General features: G+C 43.3%; 3 protein-coding genes and 2 long non-coding RNA genes across 5 annotated transcripts; 2 read left to right on the top strand and 3 right to left on the bottom strand.

Annotated features, from left to right (window-relative positions):
* Window positions 1-992: 992 nt before the first annotated feature.
* Window positions 993-1,474, bottom strand: LOC143138575 (uncharacterized). Its single transcript, XR_012990251.1, has 3 exons — window positions 1,392-1,474; window positions 1,217-1,277; window positions 993-1,049 (listed from the first exon to the last, which is right to left on the bottom strand). It is a non-coding gene; the product is annotated as an uncharacterized LOC143138575 (long non-coding RNA).
* Window positions 1,475-3,273: 1,799 nt separating this feature from the next.
* On the bottom strand, window positions 3,274-4,330 carry LOC143138574 (uncharacterized). Its single transcript, XR_012990250.1, has 5 exons — window positions 4,260-4,330; window positions 4,057-4,117; window positions 3,914-3,950; window positions 3,631-3,770; window positions 3,274-3,371 (listed from the first exon to the last, which is right to left on the bottom strand). It is a non-coding gene; the product is annotated as an uncharacterized LOC143138574 (long non-coding RNA).
* A 2,798-nt stretch (window positions 4,331-7,128) lies between these two features.
* Window positions 7,129-17,634, bottom strand: chlsn (cholesin). The gene is made up of 6 exons (XM_076298558.1): window positions 17,537-17,634; window positions 17,095-17,211; window positions 16,895-16,993; window positions 8,119-8,258; window positions 7,786-7,867; window positions 7,129-7,472 (listed from the first exon to the last, which is right to left on the bottom strand). The coding sequence occupies exons 2-6, from the start codon at window positions 17,209-17,211 to the stop codon at window positions 7,284-7,286; spliced, it is 627 nt and encodes a 208-aa protein (XP_076154673.1). The 5' UTR covers window positions 17,537-17,634; the 3' UTR covers window positions 7,129-7,283.
* On the top strand, window positions 9,460-16,476 carry LOC143138112 (G-protein coupled estrogen receptor 1-like). Its single transcript, XM_076298557.1, has 3 exons — window positions 9,460-9,641; window positions 13,462-13,992; window positions 15,656-16,476. The coding sequence occupies exons 2-3, from the start codon at window positions 13,639-13,641 to the stop codon at window positions 16,442-16,444; spliced, it is 1,143 nt and encodes a 380-aa protein (XP_076154672.1). The 5' UTR covers window positions 9,460-9,641; window positions 13,462-13,638; the 3' UTR covers window positions 16,445-16,476.
* Window positions 17,635-17,823: 189 nt separating the features above from the next.
* On the top strand, window positions 17,824-19,301 carry uqcc4 (ubiquinol-cytochrome c reductase complex assembly factor 4). The gene is made up of 2 exons (XM_076298559.1): window positions 17,824-18,037; window positions 18,593-19,301. Exons 1-2 carry the CDS (start codon window positions 17,943-17,945, stop codon window positions 18,924-18,926), a joined length of 429 nt encoding a protein of 142 aa, XP_076154674.1. The 5' UTR covers window positions 17,824-17,942; the 3' UTR covers window positions 18,927-19,301.
* Window positions 19,302-20,748: the final 1,447 nt, after the last annotated feature.

Below are 20,748 nucleotides of genomic sequence, written 5' to 3'. Positions count from 1 at the left end.
AAACTATCACGCATGTATTACACATTATTCCCATCTAATATTACATTTACAAGATCTATCCCATATGTTATCTATTCTATTTTCTTTTCTATGCTATGGACACTTCTGTGAGTCCGAAATAAAGATTGAGTAGAATTGAATGGCTATCTTATAGGGACAGCACCATTCCAGCTGTGAAATTAATAAAACATTTAAAGTGATGGTTTAAGGGATTCTCAAACTTTCTTGCACCACTTTATGTACTATGTAGTCATTGTCATTGTATCTAAAGATATAACATCGTGTCAAAATTACACCAATATGCATGGATTGACATGTTTAATGAAACTTGAAAATCCGATGATCCAAAAGATCACCTAGTTGTGTAGGTGACTTAAACATTTGGGTCAGAAAGTCCCATCTCTGGAGAAGATGTGTTGGCAAGCCCAGATGCAGTCTACTGCTTAGTGAGACCGTCAGAAGCAGCCAACTCAGCGGACGGCTCCTCACTCAGCTGAGTCTCACAGGAGGATGGTGCACAGGCTGGAAAAAAATGACAAAGAACAAAAACAAAACTTGCCATGTATCAAAGAATGTCATCAGAACTAAAATGAATGAATACAAGAATGTGTCCAGGCTTTGATCACATTTTTTAGCTGTTTTATTTACCTGGCACATTACTGTTCATCTCTTCAAATGAGGTAACATTGGAGTAATGGCCAACTTTAGCTCCTCTCATTATTTTCTGATGAAGAAAGAGAAGGATTATTTCAAATTCAATTATTGATTAATGAAGAAATATTCCATCTGCATACTCACATCATACTGAACCGATTTGTCCGTCACTCACTAATCTGTGAGATCACAATTAGTCCACATAATAGACACATTACAATGACGCGTTACACATAAACAGAACTCCACCTTGAAGGAGAACTTGAATTTGGGCATCCTGAAGAAACAGCACCCTGCGGTCTCTTCCTCCTGGGCCATCTCCAGACGGCCTGCTGCACACGCAGGAGCCTTGGTGACCTCAGCCAGAGTCTTCATGGCCTGAACCTGAGAGGAACCTGCGAATAACAGAGTGTTCTATCTATATTGTTCTACTCTTCCTTCAAAACTGGTTACGTTAGGGCAGGTTAAAGATTACTTTATACTGTATATCCTCAGTGGGTTTGAAACGTGAAAATAGTTAGATCTAGTTGAGGTGATGCTTTAGATACCATCATGAACTTACTTGTGCTTGGAACAAGAGAGTCCTCACTGTCAAGGAGACTGTGTGCTCCATTCTTTGATTTCTGAAGAACACATAGCTACATCATGACTAAAAGTTATACCCTGTGCAGTACTGTATATTGTTTAGTGCAACACTCCATGACCAAATTATCTCAATTATAAGCATCATACTTTACCTTCCAATTGAATGTTGGCATCTTCAGCCAGGATGGAGTCATTTTCTTTTTGGTCTTTTCCTTATTATTTCCCTGTAGTCCAGTTACAACTTGAATTGGTGGGAGGGCTGCAGAAGCTGCTAAGTTGGTTTGGCTACAAGTCTTTATTATCTCTCCTGTCAATTTGTCCACCAGGAAGGACTCAAAAGATGGATCTTGTGATTCCAGGGCAGAACACAGCACATCTTCAGAGCCAAACTCTCTAGTAAGATCGATCCTTGTAAACATTTCGGTACATCAGGTGAAAATTCACTTGCTGCGGATGTCTTTCATCGCTTGTGATACCAAAACATGTTTCAAGCTCACACAGAATCTTCTGGATCAATTCTCTGGAGATATCCAGAACTTTATCCGGAACTCCGTCCTGACGGGTGCCGATGGACGGGCATAAGCTATCAACTTTCTTCAGAAGTCGAATGACCAACATGGAGACTAGGGAGGCATAGTCATTCTTGTTAGACTCTGAAAGAGGGAGGTGTGGGGCAAAGATGACTGCTTCACACTCACTATTTTGTGGCAAATCAAAAATATGAGGGAGCGCAACTTTTGAGTTAGTGGTGGATGACGTCATTTCAGTGTCTTGCGGCTGTTTGTCTAAGAGTTTCTGAACCTCCCTGACTAGTTTCTTGAAGTCGTCACTGTTGGCAGATGCAGCGTTTCCCTCAAACTCTGTGGAGAGAGTCACCATGACCTCTTTGACCATCACTTCTGTGAACATGTTGAGGATACAGGATGATGTTGAGGTCTCTAGGTTCTGCTGGGAACGTTCTTGGTCCTCAGAAGATGCTGAGGGGAACAAACATGATGACACTAGTCGCTTCACAGCCTCTTCTACATAACCGTAAATAAATCCAGATGGAGCTTCATTCTGTCTCTCAGCTCTGGCTGGTAACTTGCAGAGAATGGAGTCTGAAAGGCTCTTCCCCACAGACTGGCACAGAAATAGTCTGGAGGCCATGAGAACTTTTTATGATCTTTTGGACTTGATCCGCAATATCATGGGAGAATGCCCTCATTTTTGATTCAGAGATCAATTTCTCCAGTCTGATGGGGACGGGAACAAGTCTTTCACATTCTAAGACGGTGTCCACCACTTGGGCGATGGCATCGTTGGCACATGCAGGAGACAATGAAGAGCCTTCCATGTTGACCATGACTTCAGGGGGAACAGGAGTGCCATGAAGTTTGGTTGGGTCTTCAATTTCTGCGTCAGCTGATCTTAAGAAGTGAGGCGACGGCAGTTGAGGGCTTTGGGACCTGTCCTTTTTTGTTTCCGTGCCAATCATTCTGACTTCACTCAACAAAGCACTGAGGATCTTCTGAATCAGTGCGGTTTGCTCTAAATCTTCTGCACTCTTAAGATCAGAAAGTTCACACTGCATGGACAAAATCACTTGGCTAATGACATGTCTGGCAGAAGCCATTGTTGTCTCCTCTTTACTGTTAGAGTAAACGGATCTGGAAAACAATTTCCTCACAGCATTCTGAATGGCACTGAACATTGTTTGTGATGTTGCGTAGATCCTTCTCATAGAGAAACCTCCCATGACTCGTGTTGTCTCCACAAGATCTTTCATCCCCGCAACGACATATCCAACGACGTCATACGCTGCTGAGTGAACGTTTTGGCCTGAGTCCTCGTTCATGGAGTCGATAACATCACCGACAAGATCATCAGCAACAGACTGTGAGTGAGTGCCAGGTGGATAGAAGGCAGGAAGCTCACAGAGGTCTGTCTGGCTCTCTGCTTTGGTGTTTGACTCATGGTCATCTTTGGCAAATACCTCAGCTGGAGATTCAGGGCAGGAATCACTGTCAAGAGTGTTGAGCAAAACCGCACTCACTTGCTCGGTTGCCCTTTTTCTAAATTCAGTACCGGTCAGCTGATCCAGCAGAGGAATGGACAACTCTCTAGCCTTCTTGGCATCCGACGTGCTTACCCTGTTCCAAGGCATAAACACATGTAGATATCTAGCAAAAACATTTACTGCAAAGGTAAACTACACACAAATGTCAAAATAAGAGCTAATTTCACACAAGGATTATATTTGCGCATGATTTACAATCAGGATGCTCTACTTTAGGGATGCACTAGATGATCGATGTCATTAATATTAAATGCTTGTGTTTTATAAAAAATAAAAAAAAGGTTAGTCATTCCAGTGATTACTGCCCGTACTGAGGGGTGAGTTGCCCTGACCTTGCTGTTCCACATGGAATCACGTATGTGACAGGAACACCCAGAACTTTTCTAAGGGCTGGGATCAGGTAATAATGAGTCGTCCGGACCACTTTCGCAACTATGCAGGCACAAAGCTGGCTAACGTCTTCTTTGGTCCCCTGAGTAAACAAAAAAAGGCCATAAGCTATTTCATTAGCGTGTTAAAGGATAAAGCATACTACAGAGTTTGTTTTGTTCTCTACACATCATGCCATTGATGACTAATATATGCATGACATTGTGAGGATGAATGTAGTCTCACAGGCACATGTAGAGCCTCACGGACAATTCTCCAATGCCTGAAAAAAAAAGGGGGGAGAGAATTTTAGAACCCAGAACATCACTATCAGACAAGTAAAGAACATTTAGAGGGGTTTTTTCTTCATTATTATTATTCTCTCTTACTCTTCCGTCATGTTTTCCACGAGGTGGCGTACCATGGGGGACAAGTTCACATGATCCTGATCTGAAAAAGCAGTGGCCTCCAGCTATTTTTTGTATGTATGGAAGGTCATGTAAAACCTAACTGATTGTGAGACATTTAACACAACTTTCTCTATTCTTTTTGACCATTTCTGTTGACATATTTTAATTTGGCACAGACTAACCTGCATCAATATTTGTGGTCCTCCTTGTAGAGCCACATTCAGCCCTTGGTTCCACAGAATTTGTTTTCTTTGGCTAAAGCACAAAAAAATAGTCATAACCATCAAATCATTATCAGCAGTAGAAGTCTGAAGACTATGCACCAGCTGTATTGGGATACACCCAGGCGACAGTGGCCATTAGCCTACATCCAGTTATCCCTTTAGCAATGAGGTAAACGTTCACTCATTGCGACAAATAAAACAAGTACTGCGATGCACATCTGGCAGGCCCAATGGTATTGCATGCCGACAAGGTAGTATTCTAAGACATTCCCAATACCAGTTATAAGAAGTTTATTTTTGCAGAAACAGTAATACCTGCAGTAACAATAAATAGAATAATAGGCAAAGAGCTAACGGAGATAGACATCTCAGACTTAGACTTACCTCGTTTCCTTCAGACATTGTGAGGTCGGGAATAGGGAATTAGACCGCAAATAGGAAATTAGACTTAATAAAAACAGGCCTAGTTATAGACCTAACATTGAGGAATTGCAAAGTCGACCTGCTGAAATGAGGTTACGTTTTGTCTGAGTATTTCAAACATCACCGTGAAAACTAGGGCCTATGCTATTATGACCTAATGAAACAGCTGTTTTGCGTCACAATGCCCTGACCAACTGCAGAGAACGAACGTTAGTAATACAAAACCATAGACTGTATAGTTCTATACAGAGCCATATAAAGGTAGAATTAATAACAATTCTACCTTTATATGGCTCTGGTATACAGTCTATGTACAAAACAACAAATCGTCCCCTTGGAATTATAAGGTTCTGTCTGCGTTCAGAGTAGTTCTAAGATATGAGCTTCACGTTTTAGAATTCCATAATTATGCTAATAAACTCAACAAACTCTAGCTTTGTCCAAAAAATGAATAAAACTTTAAGGAATAAGAATATGTCCATATATATCTCAATTTGGACGGAAATGTCAGATAGAGCCATATAATTCTACAGGGGCGATATGTTACAGGCAGCAGACTTGTAATTGTTTTATTTCCTTAGTAAAATTCTTCTTATGCATGATATAAAGCATGGCTCTGTGATTTATCGAGAAGCCCCTGGCTGGCTCAATGTGGGGCGGAGCGCAACGTTGAGCTCAGCCCCGATCTGCAAGCTGCAGCCAGGGGTACTTGGCTTTAACAGAGCCCCTGTGATTTATCAGAGCCGTATAGAGATGTAATACGAGCGCCCTCTACTGACGATATACTGCAGACGTTAGGGGGATTGTGAGGTGGTGAGCAGTAGATTGTTAAAATGTACACACAAACATTAAATACAGAATATTAAAACCCGCATGGATCCTTCATTACAATCTGGCTAAATAAAAATAAACTTAGATAGATGCTTGATTGATGTAATCATGCTTGATCAACGATCCAAACAAAGTAGCAAAGCAACCGCAGGTGCAAAGGCCAAACGAATTAGCGAGGGCATTTGGGGGGAATCGTTGCGGGGGGGTGTACACCACTCTCTACTGGGTGTTACAACAGAGATGTTGTGAGTGATTGGGTCGCCAACATCAAAGTAGGATCATTTGCTAAAAAAGGTTGGGAACCCTTGCCTGAGGTGATCCACAAAAGCTCCACAAAAATACTTGGACAATGTGTTGATCGTGGTCATATTTCTTATACAATTGATGCATACATACGGGAGGTATTAGATTCAATATTAGAGATATAGATTTTTGTTTGGTTTTCTCTCATTGTATTGTCAATGGTAAACATGGACGGATTATGAACTTTCAGGCCCTCTGCCCAGATGTATTAAGGGCCCCCACTAATTGTCGCCTATGTGGGAGGGGGGGTTGGGGGGTCCTCCACCAGAACATTTGTAATTAGTTTGATCCTGTATTCTGGTGCATTTTGGGGATGGCCAATACTTTAATTCAATCAGATTCATAGCCTACATCCTGATTTGATATTGAGGCAGTGATTCCATGCAAAGGCTTGGGCTTCAGGGCCCCCTGACCCCTTAGGTTCCTGGAGTAATCCATCCCTGATGGTAAAGATCACCACTTTGTGTTAGCATCTTGCTAGGCTGCCTAACTCATGGGGGGTCATCTATATGTTCCCCGCTCGGTCCCATACAAAGCAGGGAACATAGGACCCGGGGAACAGGTACGCTCCGAATTCATGGTAGCTTAGGTGACAACAGTGAGCTGAACTTGTCTTTGTTTAGCCACCTGGAACTCTTTTACGAAACTGTGTGTGTTGATTTAGTTATCAGGTAAAGTTTTCTGCCTTCGTGTTTTTGTACTGTGTTCTGTATAATACTCACCATTACCTGTCTGCAGTAGCCAGTTTCATGCTACCTGGAGCTCTTTTACGAACCTGAGACACTGTTGATTCCGCAATGTTACCAGAATGAACGGCTGGGAGACGGAAGACAAGTGGTGGCCATGTATTATCATAACACAACGAAAGAGAGAAAACACTAAGCTACATCTAGTTTTCAATGTTTCCTGCATGAACAAACAGATTCCTAATAGAGAGCGGCTCGGAGGCCCACAAAACCCATAGACAGAGTGCCAATCTTTCTGGGTGAGGCAGGCCAAACAACCAAACTATCACCACTTCCATCTTTATGACTATGATAAATCAAAACAAACAAAAAATAAGGAAAGGGAATGTTTTTTAGAGTAAAATCTTTAGGGGAACTGTGGAACACCCCACAGTAGAGATTGAACAGGGGGTCTGCCAAAATATGGATCAAGTGTTTTTTTTCCATCAAGAAAGGACAAAAAACAGGGTTAACTGATTATTGCTTCAAGCAAATTACTTCATCAAAGTCCAGATGGGGAAACACCAACTGATGAGGCACATACATTAATTAGTAAAACATGTTTTATTGTCTGAAGTATTTGTCATGTTTTTTTCTAAGTATTTGTGAGTGTGTGTGTGCGTAGTCTGAGACCTTTAAGTCCTGGTGTGTATCTGTCTGTGTGTGTGTGTGTGTACATGCGAGCGTGCTCGCTTGCTCATTAGTCCACAGCGAGTAGCCGAACAACTTCTAGGGCTCTGTGTATTCTTTTCTGGTCGTCTGCGGTCTGTGACGGGTCTCCTTTGTCCTCCTTGATCATGGCCTCAGCTTTCTGAACGGTGACGTCCCGCGCCACTCCACGCAGATTCTCCAGGTACAACAGCATAATGGAGAAAGACGCATCAGACACCTGAGGGGGCAAAGGCAGAGAGAGAGAGAAAAAGAGAGAGAGAGAGAGAGAGAGAGAGGAAATAAAATACAGAAAGAGTGATAGATTGTGGAAGGAGTGAGGCAAAGTATGTATGTGATCCAGATGCATCAGTAACCATCTTCGGTGCTGTGACTGCCACCAGTCATACAGGAAAACGGTAAAATGTGCAGATGTAGATGGGACTGTTGATGACTGGTTGGTCTTCCTCTCCCTTAAGCCCTGTGGTAAGGCCAGAAGAGCTTATACACCAGTCTTTACACAGTGTGTGTGTGTGTGTGTGTTTATGGTTTACCTTTTCTGGATCATACATGTGCTGGAGAAGCCACGTCTGTCTGATCTTCTTAAACCTCCACTCAGATCTCTTCTCAGACCAGCTATATCAAATACATTCAAAGGTATGTTAAACATGTCAATTACAATATGAAGACGATATGTTTGTGATTAGAAAAAAATGCATATGAAAACATGAACCTGCAATATATAAATTTAACTGACAGAGAGAGAGATAGAGAGAAGTGTGGTGGGGATAAGAGGGAGGAAGACCGTGGAAGAAGGGTGTGTGTGTGTGTGTGAGAAAGCAAAAGAGAGAGGTGACGGGGAGAGAAAGCGAGAGGGAAAGTTTTACCAGTTCAGATACTCCAGTGCCCTCTCTGCTGCTTTGCTCTGGTCCTCCTTCTTGTCCTCACCGATCCCCTCTTCTCTTTTCCGCATCTTCTCCTCTTTCTTTAGCATCTTCTTCATCTTCCTCTCTGCCACTCTCTTCTCCTGAAAAAAGCAGATCACAGACTATTACAACCTTAAACAGCTCACTTCATAGAAACAGATAGGAATACAAATGTATTTTATTGATGCCGCAGTAATTGAGCTCAATTAGCTTAATTGATTTAATTGACAAGCAGCAGCTGTTTGTTCACACAAGGCATAATGTCTACATTGCTGTGCAATATGATCAGTCCACAACCAAAGGCAGCCACATCATTGTAAACAGTGGCACTTGACCTCAGACAGCACCTAGATTTCTTGATCTGTTGTCAGTGAGAACAGTTCTCAGAACCCATCCCCCATTTTCCATCCTTCACAGACCCAAAACATACACCATAACATACACACATACAGACACACACACACAAAATCATCAAAGCCATCTTCAGCTTAAACCAGGAATTCTATCAGGCTGGTTCTTTGAGATTTTTCCTCCGTGTGCCCATGGAAAGATAGTGTGCATACTTTAGAGCAACGTCTCTCTTCCATTTTGCTCGCTTTGGGGCCCATTTCAATCTGCCTCCATTTTGTTTCCAGTAAACATCCAGGCACCACATTGCCTGCAACACGTACTCACCTCCCTTTCCTCTGTTGATATATTTGTACATTAGACACACACACAGACAGAAAAGCATGCATGCACGCGCACACACACACAGGCTCAGTGCAAAAATAAAAAAGACATTTCTCAACACACCAGTGAATTGTACGATCCTTGTTACTGTCAATGCATCCATTTGTATAAAGTGCACTCTCTTGCGATGGCATACAAGGACAAAATTATCCAAAACAAAAACACATCACAGTATGAATTAGAGATGCTGTTCTAGAAACACTTTATTTGCATTGTTACCTCTGCCTAGGTGGGTATGTTTTTGTAACCATTTGCTGGTTGGTTTGGTGCAGGGGTGGAGAATGGCAGAGGAAAAACTCATTAACCTACTAATGTTATTTCCGAGTGAGGAAAGACCAAGGAGCTGATTCAGGACCCCCCCCCCCTCACTTTCTTTAAAATTGCATTTGGCCTTGGCAAGAGGTCTGCATTCTCCCTCTAGTTTGTTCTACACTATATCCTCTACATTGGACCACATATGGAAAGCCACTGGTCTTCAGACAAAGAGAACCAGTGGGAAAAAAACAGGTGAGAGGGGCAGAAGTAGGGGAGGGAGGTGGAGTCAGTCACAGTGGGTGACAAGCAGATCCTCAGAAGAGCACATGACAGACAGGTACACCAGGAGTGGGTTACCACATCATGTCTAGGGATAAAATACAGAGCAACCGAGAGAAATATGAGGGTAAATGGAAGACTATAACGCCTGGATATAAATGGTTGGCTATATCTGCTAGAAGTTGGAGACAGTGAAAGCAATAAGGACACATACATAGGTAAGAACAACACTTGGCTTTTGAGTTCAATGATTGTATGAATGGTTTTGAGTGAGGGTCAGTCTGCTTCAGTCTGCAGGAATGAGAGTGTGATCTGTCTCTAAACTGAAACTTGTAAGAAAATTGATATTTAGAAGCAAGTCATTCAGATGTGTCTGTGCTTAGAGCATCAACTATCAGTCTTTGTAAAATGTAAAGAGTACCAAGTAACTTCTCTGCAAAAAATGATAAAAGAAAAAAAAATGTCCAAATTCATGGAAAACTTGAGTTTCTGGAGAATGGAAATAAGAGAGACAGGATACTTATTGAAAGTAGCCACTATCTGTCCATTTTGTCACAACTAGACTAATAGGGCCATTAGCGATAGCGACCAGGTGTGCCACTTACCCTCAGCATGCATTACTACAGTTATTACACAAGCTGTGTGTCAAAAGGCTATCGGCTGCTTTTCCATTAATACAAGAAAATATAAATGTAGGACGGACAATATTTTTTCCACCGAGGCTGCATCATTCTTTTTGCTGTATCTGAAACTGAACAATTAACAGCAAATATTGTTGACATTTATGCAAAAGAGAACTTGTTGCACAATTACACAGTGGCAATACTGCTGCTGTTGTGTTATCTAAAGATGTTAAAGATAACACAACAGCTAGAATTCGCTAGAATTCCCATTGTCTTAGGTCCCTTCAAACACTGCTCTTAAGCAGTAAGCAGGCTCTGCATGTTTCACAAATGACTTGTCATCTGATCTTTCTAAAGAGTGGAGCTATAGCCTATGACTGTTTACAGTCAATAAAAACAAGGTGTAGCCCTCCGATTTAAACATCCTCCATTTCCTCATCAGAACTTCAACAACTAGATGTACCGCAGAGCGGTACAAAATATGACCGCCGCCCAGTCCAGCACATTTTTTCCACAAAAATGGGTCACGCTGAAAGGCATATATGATTCTAACTGTCTCACTGAATTGTATTATGCACACTCAATTCTCACTGGTATCTGCTAGACAACAAGTACCAAAGTTTATAGATTTTACATGTAAAATACATTTTATACAACCCCACCCCCATCTTGCCTTTTCATAATTCTGAGAAATTCTTGAATTGTGTGCATGTGTGTACATGTTTATGTTTATGTGTGTGTGTGGGTGGGTGTGTGTGTGTGTGTGTGTGTGTGTGTGTGTGTGCGTGCATGTGCCTGTGTGTGTGCATGTGCATGCATGCGTACATATGTCTGTGTGAGTATGTGTCATATGTATGATTACTGTGAATGTATGTGTGTGCGTGTGTATCTGTTTATGCACATGTGTGCATATGGAATGGATTAACATGACCCCTGGAGGCAAACATACGCAAAAAATTGGTCATCTTAGGCCATACATGGGCAACATACGGCCCGCGGGCCACATCCTGCCCGTGGGCTTTCCCTGACCGGCCCGCGTAAGGTCCGTGAAAGAACAATAGTCAAGAGCCTAGCATAGAGATAATGCATGCACATCAATATTGTTGTTTTTATTTTGAAAGCGACTGCTATTTGTACGGCCATACATTTGTGCGTGGATGCATACGACTTAAACACCCTCACTGATGTGCTGGTGAATAGAATGAAGCCATGTAGCTCCATAGGACCCCATGTATTTTGGACTCGCCCGCGATCGCGATCGCCATCTAGGTGAACTCTGGTGAACTGCAGCCAAATTCGGTTTGTATGGGATTAAGGGCTGAGCTACACCAGGCGCGTAACTGAAGCGTTCCGTTCGCGACGCGTAAAATCCATTTTAGATGAATGGTCTATTTTTTTCGAACGTACGCCCCACTGTCACGTCTGGTGTAGCTACTTCCATTGATTATAATGGAAGCTAATTGTTTCAGCAGACGTAACGCGAACGGAACGCTTCAGTTACGCGCCTGGTGTAGCTCATACCTAATAGAGAGTGGGGAGGCTCTCCTTAGAAGGGCTCTGACGATACGAAGTGTTCATTTCAAAACGTTACTGGCAGATAGACAGTTTACAATCGGATAACCCCGTAATTGTAACCAAAATATGTCTGAGTTTATTTGCAAAGCTTATGTTAGCGAACTAGTATGATGCTACTACCCACAGGTTGCTTGAAGCAGCCGGCTCAACACACAGAGCGAGTTGACCAATCACAGTTATGTGCATAAAGTTAAAGCAAATACATAGCCTACATTTTTAAAATAGTTTTCTTTGTGCATGTTGATTAACTAATGACAGCCTACTATTGTCTGCTCCACATTTTCGTAGTCTAATTCTGCATAGAGTTAATTTAATGATGGTAATGATTTAATGATGAAATATTGCTGAGTGTTGATGAAATGGTGGCACAGGCCTATCGGTTGTACTGACTCCTTCACATTTTCATGACCTAGCCTAATTATATAGATAGGCTATTGTAGTACTTTTTTATATCAGTCTTTAAAAACTGAAAAAAATGTCAATGTCAAAAAATCATTTTCGAGAATGAGGAGTAAATACTGGACATTGCTGTTTTTCCTTTGTCTCCCTCACATTTTCATCTGTTCTTACGACTAGTAAACAAAACCATATGATTTACTTAATGTTATACAAGAACAGAATAGAATTGAACAGAATTGAGTTCAGACTTGAGTTCGGTATTTTGGGTCCGGCCCTCCTCAACAGTCCCAGTTTGTCATGTGGCCCCTTGGGGAAATTAGTTGCCCACCCCTGTCCTAGGCCCTACGGTTCTCAAGATATTCACAGAAAACTCTGTTGGTGTACGGTCACTAAATGTACACATAAATTAATTTATTGTATGGCCCCCCATGAACGAAAGTCCACGAAACTTGGCATGCATTCGGAGGGTGTCATAATGATCCTACACTTTCAATTTCGTGCAGTTTTGACCATGTCAGCCAGAGATATTGTGATTAAAACACCTAATTTTTTGCTTTTTAATTTTTAACTAGGTGGCACTATACATGAAATAAGTGGTAATGGGATGGGTTGACATGGCCCCTTAAGACCAACATACAAAAAAAGGTGGTCCTCCTTGGCCCTACGGTTCTCGAGATATTCACAGAAAACTGTGTCCGGCCACCTACAGGCCAGTTGGTGTACAGTAACATAAATTAATTTATTGTATGGCCCCCCATGAATGGAATTCCACGAAACTTGGCGTGCATTCAGAGGGTGTCATAATGATCCTACACTTCCAATTTTGTGCAGTTTTGACCATGTTAGGTCACAGATACCTGCGATTACAACACCTCATTTTTACTTTTTTGTTTTTAACTAGGTGGCGCTATACATGAAATGAGTGGTTATGGAATGGGTTGACATGGCCCCTTAAGATCAACATACAAAAAAAAGGTGGTCCTCCTAAACCCTACGGTTCTCGAGATATTCACAGAAAACTGTGTCTGCTCTACCCTCCTTTCGGAGGGTCCAGTCCAGCGGGGGGGCTACAGATCAAAACAAAAAACGATGGTTCCATGCTATCCATGTGGGGCTACATGCCCACCAAGTTTCGTGTACCCTGGTCTTTCAGTGTCTCGGGAATCCTTGACGGATAATTGGCCATGCGAAAAAGAAAAAAAAAGAAAAAATCTGACTAAACCTATATGACCGCCGCGGCGGTCATAATTAGGAGTACGAGCTCAGAAAATATTGAAAAGAGGAGTAGAAAACTGTTTACCATCTGCCTACCATCAAAGGCTGTTACCAGAGTACCGATTCAGTGTCTCAAATTTTTTGTTGAATGACAGTGAACAAATTCTTTGCTGAATGACAGAGATACAGTCTCACGCACACTCTCTGTCATTTTCCCTTCTCACAGAGGCCCAACAACGTGTGTGTGTGTGTGTGTAAGGGGCATCCATCCAAGCTGAGAAGAGGTGTACTAACAGACAGAAGAGTGTAAGTACAAGTACAAACACACACTTGCTGAGGGGTGGACAAAGTAAATATACTAAGCCACCATGTGACATCAGAGGCAAATGCTACTCGACGGGGAATGGAGCTTCCAACAACACCCCCTCCAAACAACTCCGAGCTATACCTGTCGCTCGGCAACCACACGGCAGGGGTGACAACCGACCCGCTCTCGCAGAATGCCTTCTTGACAAGCCTGCTCCTCTCATGCCTCTACACGATCTTACTGTTCCCGCTCGGCCTTCTGGGTAACCTATTGATCCTGCTGGTGAACCTTGACCCCTGCTCGCGCATGACCACACCTGACCTGTACTTCACCAATCTGGCACTGGCGGACCTGGTGCTGGTGCTCGACTCGCTCATCGAGGTGTTCAACGTCAACGCCCATTACTATGACAACGCCCTGCTCTGCACCTGCATGGCTCTGTTTCTGCAGGTGAGCGCAGTAAATTGTCCACCAGCCTGGCAGTCTGACCACTGGGTTTATGGGTAATTCTTCAAGCATCTTTGTGTTAAACAAATGACTGTCTATAAGATGTTAGATAATAGTTTCTATAAGAAATATGCAATAAAAAGAGATGGGAATGTACCAATGAAAACCACTTTCAGTAGAATTTAGTCTCCTTCATACCTGCATCATCTGTAAATGCAGTGGAATTAAAAGAACAGTGGAACAATTAAAGAGTGGAATTGACACAATCATTTCAAATTTGGGAAAAATCATGCAAGTCACAGGAACTCTCTGTAGAGGAGCAAACATCAGAGGAACACAATTAGATCAAGGCCAAACAATGATACAAAGAGGATTGTTGTGCTACTGTTTTGGATAATAGTAACTAATGGCCTATACTAGCACAGTGGTTCTCAAAGTGTGGGGCGGGCCCCACTAGTGGGGAATAGAGACATGACAGGTGGGCCACGAGGAACAGGAAGGAATTCGTTTTTTGTGCCTATCTTTAATAATGCCTTTCTTTTTTGACAAGGAAGATCATAAATTCAAAACAAAACAGTCACACAAAAACATAAGTGTCATAAACAGACTGACATATTAAAATAACATCTTGATACAGCGCACCGAGATGGGAAATGTAACGTGGAACCAAAATGCGAAATCAAGTGGGGCTTTAAAATTCCCCACCTCCAAAATAGGGAATGACAGATACAATTTGAGAACCACTGGCCTAGCAGATATAAAGATAATTCATGTATAGGTAATAATATGTAGAGGATTACCTTACAGGACTTTTGTGTTCATACAACACCCATACCGGTACATACCAGTACACACACACACAAACACACCTCCCTGCTGACCGCTGACCGCTGATCGACTTGAGAGTGTGTTGTGTGTGAGAGCTTTGTGTTTTAGGTCAGTGTTTGACATGAGGGCTTGACCAGGTCACTCAACACACGACTAAAGCCTTCCCTGTGGCCATAGTACTGCCTTAGGGTCAGACGCAGGTAAAAGCTTGAGACGATGAATGAACTCGCGTCAAAGCGAAATGTCATGTTTGGCATTTAACTGTAAATCTAAAATAGATAAAAAGCAGAAATGAAAAATTAAGATTTGACTTCGAAAATCAGCCTGTCTCTGATTTATAAAAATGTGGCGATTATATTTTATAACTTATAATTCCCTTACATGATCATAATGTGCAGCACTGCATTCTTGGGCCTCAAGATTGGGCCTTAATTTATTTTCTTGCAACAGGCTAAAGGACAAAATAGGATATGATTACTTGGACTGTGTGTATGTTTCTGTGTGCTTGTCTTTCAGGTTAATGAAGCAAGTATTTCTCTAGCCCAATGCACTGTCTGTGTGAGTGTGTGCACCATGTGTGTGCACCATTCACCATGTGTCCACAGGTGAACATGTAGGAAAGTCCCTGACAACAGTGCATGATGTCTGTAGCCCACTGCTCTGTATGTACGTATGTACGTGTGTGTGTGTGTGTGTGTGTGTGTGTGTCTTACCAGTGAACATGCACAACTGGGTGTCCTCACTGACAGTGTATGACTTCTCTCTACTACACTGCATGTGTGTGCATGTGTGTGTGTGTGTGTGTGTGTGTGTGTGTGTGTGTGTGTCTGTCTTACAGGTGAACATGTACAGCAGTGTGTTCTCTCTGACATGGATGAGTCTGGACCGCTGCATGGCCCTGACGCGCCTCTCAGACCGTGCGCTCTTCACCAGTGCCAGCCTGCGGCGCGCGCGCCTCGCCTGCGCCACCATCTGGGTGGCAGCGATTCTGCTCACCCTGATCCCGTTTGGCGTGGCGCACGCCCGTCATGGCTGGGGCCAGGGCTTCTGCTTTGCGGGCATGGCTGAGGTCCAGTGGCTCGAGGTGACCGTTGGCTTCCTGCTGCCCTTCTGCATCATCTGCGTGTGCTACACGCTGATCGGCCGGGCGCTCATGAATGCCCGGCCGTTGGGCGTGCAGGGGCACGGGCGGCTGAAGGCCCTGCGGATGATCGTGGCGGTGGTGACCGTGTTCTTCGTCTGCTGGCTGCCCGAGAACGTCTTCATCGGCGTGCACCTGCTGCGCGGCGCCACCGGGCCGTCGCGTCGCCGCGGCAACAGCTCACTGTGGCAACAGTACCCACTCACTGGTCACCTGGTGACCCTGGCCGCCTGCACAAACTCCTGCCTGAACCCACTGCTCTACAGCCTCATCGGCGGGACGTTCATTCGCAAACTGCGCCTGTTCATCAAGCACCGCGCGCGGTGCTCCCACACCCCCGGTCATGCGCACGGTGATCATCACACCTGTCCACACCAACAACATGAGGAGTTTGACCACAGTAATGCGCAGGAGGCCGCGCCAGAGCGAGAGTGTGTGTGTGCGAGGCAGCCAGAGAGCAGTTCAGACTACAACGGGTGTGGGTGACAGCACCATGCTCCACACTCATACTGCACGCCACACTACAGAGCTAGACAGCCTTGCAAGTGAATAGATGAAGTGCAGCGGACAAGACTATAAACAGTCAGTATGCAGACAGACTGCAAAAGGTATGGAAGCCGTTCAGCAGGAAGAGCAGTCAACCAGAAATCACTGCATTCGAAGCCTTGTGAGAACTAGACAAACTAAAGACATACAAGACTAACTCTTTCTGAGGTAGTCAATGTAAATGCTGTAGCACAATGCTTTGAGCACTGCTGGCCTGACGACACAAAAGCCCTGGACTATACAAAACAAGCTCTTGCTGATGCAGACGGACACAAATGCAACACAACAAGTGATTCAACGGAGCACAAAGACAAGCACACTCCAAAACAATAATCAATTAATAATTTGGCCACTGATCTTTGACACAAAAACAATTAACCAAAGACTAACCTCTGGGGTCAGCTCTTCTTCAAGATTTTCCACCTGTTCCTCTGGTTCTGCTTGCACCTTCTGTTTTTTCAGTGTTTTAGGTTCAGTCTCTGACGTTTCCTGTGGAAATACAAAAACACTAACATTCAGACACCGATACACTATAACTGCAGTATGCCATCAGACAATACAATTCAAATACAAGGGCAACAGTCACCAACTTCATTGTCTGTCTTCTTCCTCTTCTGTTTAGCTGGTCCCTTTAACTTCAACTCTCCTTTGGTTTTCATTGTCTTGTTTTTCTTCATCGAGGACGCGTCGCTTGCTTTTACGACCATCTGCGTATAATATTGGGTAAATAGTACCGTGGGTCATACAAGCACTACGTCCACACATTAACAGTATCACAGGATGATCACAAGAAGCACTTCAATGTTGCTTAGCAAACATATCCAAAACTCACAGGGCTTTATCAATACCAATACACAATACGGTGGATGATAAACCATGTCAGAAATTCCTAGTTTCTTAGTTTTTAAAAGGGACAGAATGTCGCCCTTCGTTAGCTAACTGGTAGATGTTTTCTTAACACACATGAGTACGCATAGTAAGGTCCTTATATAAAACTCAAACAACATAATGCATAACGACCGATAAACTTACATTGTGATTGACTTCATAGCCTACAAACAGACACGCGACTACTAGCTATTTTACTTCCTTGCAGGCAGACACACGTGGGGGACAAAATATCATGCTGCACAGTGATCTCTTGCGGTGGGGACTCGTTTTCGCTTGCAGCGCTAGGCTTTTCTGGACTTTTTGCCTCTGTCCATAAAGTAATCTAATCTGTGGCCGATGCGTTTTTCATTTCATACATTATTCACAATTAGTCAACAATGTTAATGTTGACTTATCTATTAGCTTTTATTACCTGAACAACTGTCCGACAGGTGGCAGAATTGTAAAAGCAAGAAAGAGGTCCTGGTTTCTTCCGGACATTATATAGCGATGCACCATGTTACATGACCTGAAAGTACCGACTTGGTTGAGATGAGAGGACTTCACCATGTCAACAACTGGACAACGTATTTTCTCTCATGTGGCACGTTATCATCGGACGTGTCGAGGGATTTTATTAAATGGAACTGAAACATTTCCCAGGTAGGTGAGAAACACGTACAGAAACGTAGAATAGTGGGGAATGACTGTAGAGTGTGTATTGATGGTACTCATGTGGCCATGTCCGATAGCTTCATCGTTACTGCTTTTGGCATTTGACAAGGTATTTTGCAGAACATAAGGATGTGCTGTTATGTCAGTATGTCTGGAAGGGTGCTCATTACTGTATGAGGGTTTTTATTGTAGCGTTGAACCCAACTTGAAATTCACTTCCCTGGTTTACTGACCTTGTAGATTGAAATATAATAAAATAGAAAATTTGATCGATTACGTGTGGAACTACACAGATGTGTCAGTACAGTAGTTTCGATAGAAGTCGACCTTGGTAGCCCAGCATCAGTACTATGAACTACGTCAAATCCTGATTTCATCAAATTACATTTTTAACTGGTTCGCCTGTAGATTAGGGGTGGAGTTGACAACCAGACGTCTTTGTATACAATTTCTACATATGTCCTTAACCGTGTGTGTGTGTGTGGCAACTTCATCCTTACATATTACTAAAGACGTTTGGTAACTAGTCAATCTTTTCTGTAGGCACCCTGTCTCTGCGCGCGCACTCTCTGTTTCTCACAAGCTGTGCGCAAACTCGAAGAAGCCGTCCGAGGATGATGACGAGCCGGTACCTGAGCCTATCAAGTTCTCCACAAGTAAAGCTAGTCATCGGTCCTGGAGCGTGGATCGCTCGCTCGGCAGTACCCATCAACGACCTTGGTGGAGGGTTGTACCGATCAGTGTGCTCGGGGTTGGATTTCTACTGTGGTGTGGCTTCAGGGCAGAATCAGACGTTGACGAAGCGCTGGAAAAACAGCTTTACGAACATTTGCCTGGTTTGTTGTCGGATGAAGAGGAGTCTGCTAAATCTAGATAGTGAATGAAAAAGCAATGGCGCACAGCGTTTTATCTTGAGTATGATTAAATATTTATTTATTTTTCTTCAGATTGAAAGCAAGCGGTTGCGTTACTTATTCGTGGGTATTTTGTAAATTTGCCCGTCCTCACACTACGTGTTCCCAGCAGAGTGAACTCAAATGACAAAGTTTCCTGGAGTAATTTTGACTGCGGTTGATATAATATCATGTTCGGAAGGAACAGTACACCTTCATCATTAATCATTTGATTTAGGGTGAAATCTTGTTAATCTGCACTGACCATGTCAGCTGTGAAATGTTGTACTTCTGTTTTAATGCCTTGTTTTGCTTGCAATGTAATTACTTGTTATACATTAAACACGTTTTTGTGGTAATTGCAGCCATGGACATCTTTGAGATTTAAATGATTTTTTTTTGCAATTGAAGACCCATTTCAGTTTGTCACGTGGACCAGAAACTTCTACATTTATGCATCATTCTCTGAAGAGTACTCACGTTCTGGTTATTTATTCGACTAATGGCGCGTGTACGCCCTCTACCGTCAATACAATATACAGCAGTCTTTCTCTGCGGACTTCAGCCAAAAAAAAAGTCTTAGTTTTTAAGTTCGAAGTTTAGCTAAATACACTGCTCAAAATAAATAAGAACACTTTTTCATAGGAGTATAGCATCAAGTCTATCAAACTTGTAAGCTATTGGTCTGGCCAGTTACGTAACAGAGGTGGTTGTGAATCAGTTTCACCTGCTTTGGTGTCCTCAAAGTTAACAACAGGTGCACTAGAGGGGCAACGATGAGACGACCCCCAAAACAGGAATGGTTTTACAGGTGGTGGCAACTTGACAGATTTTTCACAAGTTTCAAATGCGTCAGCCAAATGTAATGTAATGTAAAAGTTTTGCATTTGGGTAGGGTCAGTGTCACTACTGGTAGCATAAGCCAGTACCTGGAGCCTACAAAGGTTGCACAGGTAGTCCAACTCCTCCAGAATGGCACACCAATACGTTCCATTGCCAAGACTTCTGTGTCTCCCAGCGCAGTGTCAAAAGGAGATTCCTAGAGACAGGCAGTTGCTCTAAGAGAGATGGGCAGTGTGGTAGAAGATCCTGTACCCAGCAGCAGTACCAGTATCTGCTCCTTTGTGCAAGGAGGAACAGTAGGAGCCCTGCCAAAGCCCTACAAAATGACCTCCAGCAGGCCGTTGGTGTGAATATCTCTGACCACACTGTCAGAAACAGACTTCATGAGGGTGGCCTGAGGGCCCGATGGCCTCTAGAGGGACCTGTGCTCACTGCCCAGCACTGTGGACCGCAATTGCCATTTGCCATAGAATACAAAATTAGCAGGTCCGTCATTGGCGCCCTGTGCTTTTCACAGATGAGAGCAGGTTCACCCTGAGCACATATGACAGACATAAAAAAGGGTCTGGACATGTTGTGGAGAACGTTATGCTGCCTGCAACATCATTCAGCATGACCGATTTGGTGGTGGATCAGTGATGGTCTGGGGAGGCGTACCCTTGTAGGGACGCACAGACCTCTGTGGGCAAGACAATGGCACCCTCACTGCTCTTAGGTATCGGGATGAATCTTTGCACCAGACTGTCAAGGAGCTCAATGATGGCCGTGTCCACATCTGGGAGCAGACCCCCAGGACACCATCCGCCGTCTCATTGTCAAGCATGTGGGGTGCATACAAACTACTGAGTACCGTTTTGAGTTGCTGTAATGAAATTTAGGCAAAATGGACTTGCTTGTCGCATCATTTTTCCACTTTTTTCATTGATTTTCGTGGGGGTCTTTGAATTCAGCCCTCTGTAGGTT

The sequence above is a fragment of the Alosa pseudoharengus genome, unplaced genomic scaffold (genome assembly GCF_046254945.1).
Source record: "Alosa pseudoharengus isolate Yale_2024_CS ecotype anadromous, Long Island Sound unplaced genomic scaffold, YU_APseudo_1.1 YU_APseudo_1.1_scf_21, whole genome shotgun sequence".
In the NCBI taxonomy this organism is placed as follows: domain Eukaryota; kingdom Metazoa; phylum Chordata; class Actinopteri; order Clupeiformes; family Clupeidae; genus Alosa; species Alosa pseudoharengus.
The sequence above is the reverse complement of the archived record's forward strand: the minus strand, read 5'-3'. Positions and strand labels throughout refer to the sequence as shown.

What these genes read in the sequence shown, in the direction of transcription:
- LOC143138112 (XM_076298557.1), top strand. Translation starts at nt 13,639, where the DNA reads ATGGAGCTTCCAACAACACCCCCTCCAAACAACTCCGAGCTATACCTG. An exon ending in GCATGGCTCTGTTTCTGCAG is followed by an intron (nt 13,993 to 15,655) that starts GTGAGCGCAGTA and finishes TCTGTCTTACAG; the next exon opens with GTGAACATGTACAGCAGTGT.
- chlsn (XM_076298558.1), bottom strand. Translation starts at nt 17,211, where the DNA reads ATGGTCGTAAAAGCAAGCGACGCGTCCTCGATGAAGAAAAACAAGACA. An exon ending in AAGAAGAGCTGACCCCAGAG is followed by an intron (nt 8,259 to 16,894) that starts GTTAGTCTTTGG and finishes TGCTTTTTTCAG; the next exon opens with GAGAAGAGAGTGGCAGAGAG. An exon ending in ACATGTATGATCCAGAAAAG is followed by an intron (nt 7,473 to 7,785) that starts GTAAACCATAAA and finishes TTGCCCCCTCAG; the next exon opens with GTGTCTGATGCGTCTTTCTC.
- uqcc4 (XM_076298559.1), top strand. Translation starts at nt 17,943, where the DNA reads ATGTCAACAACTGGACAACGTATTTTCTCTCATGTGGCACGTTATCAT. An exon ending in GGAACTGAAACATTTCCCAG is followed by an intron (nt 18,038 to 18,592) that starts GTAGGTGAGAAA and finishes TCTTTTCTGTAG; the next exon opens with GCACCCTGTCTCTGCGCGCG.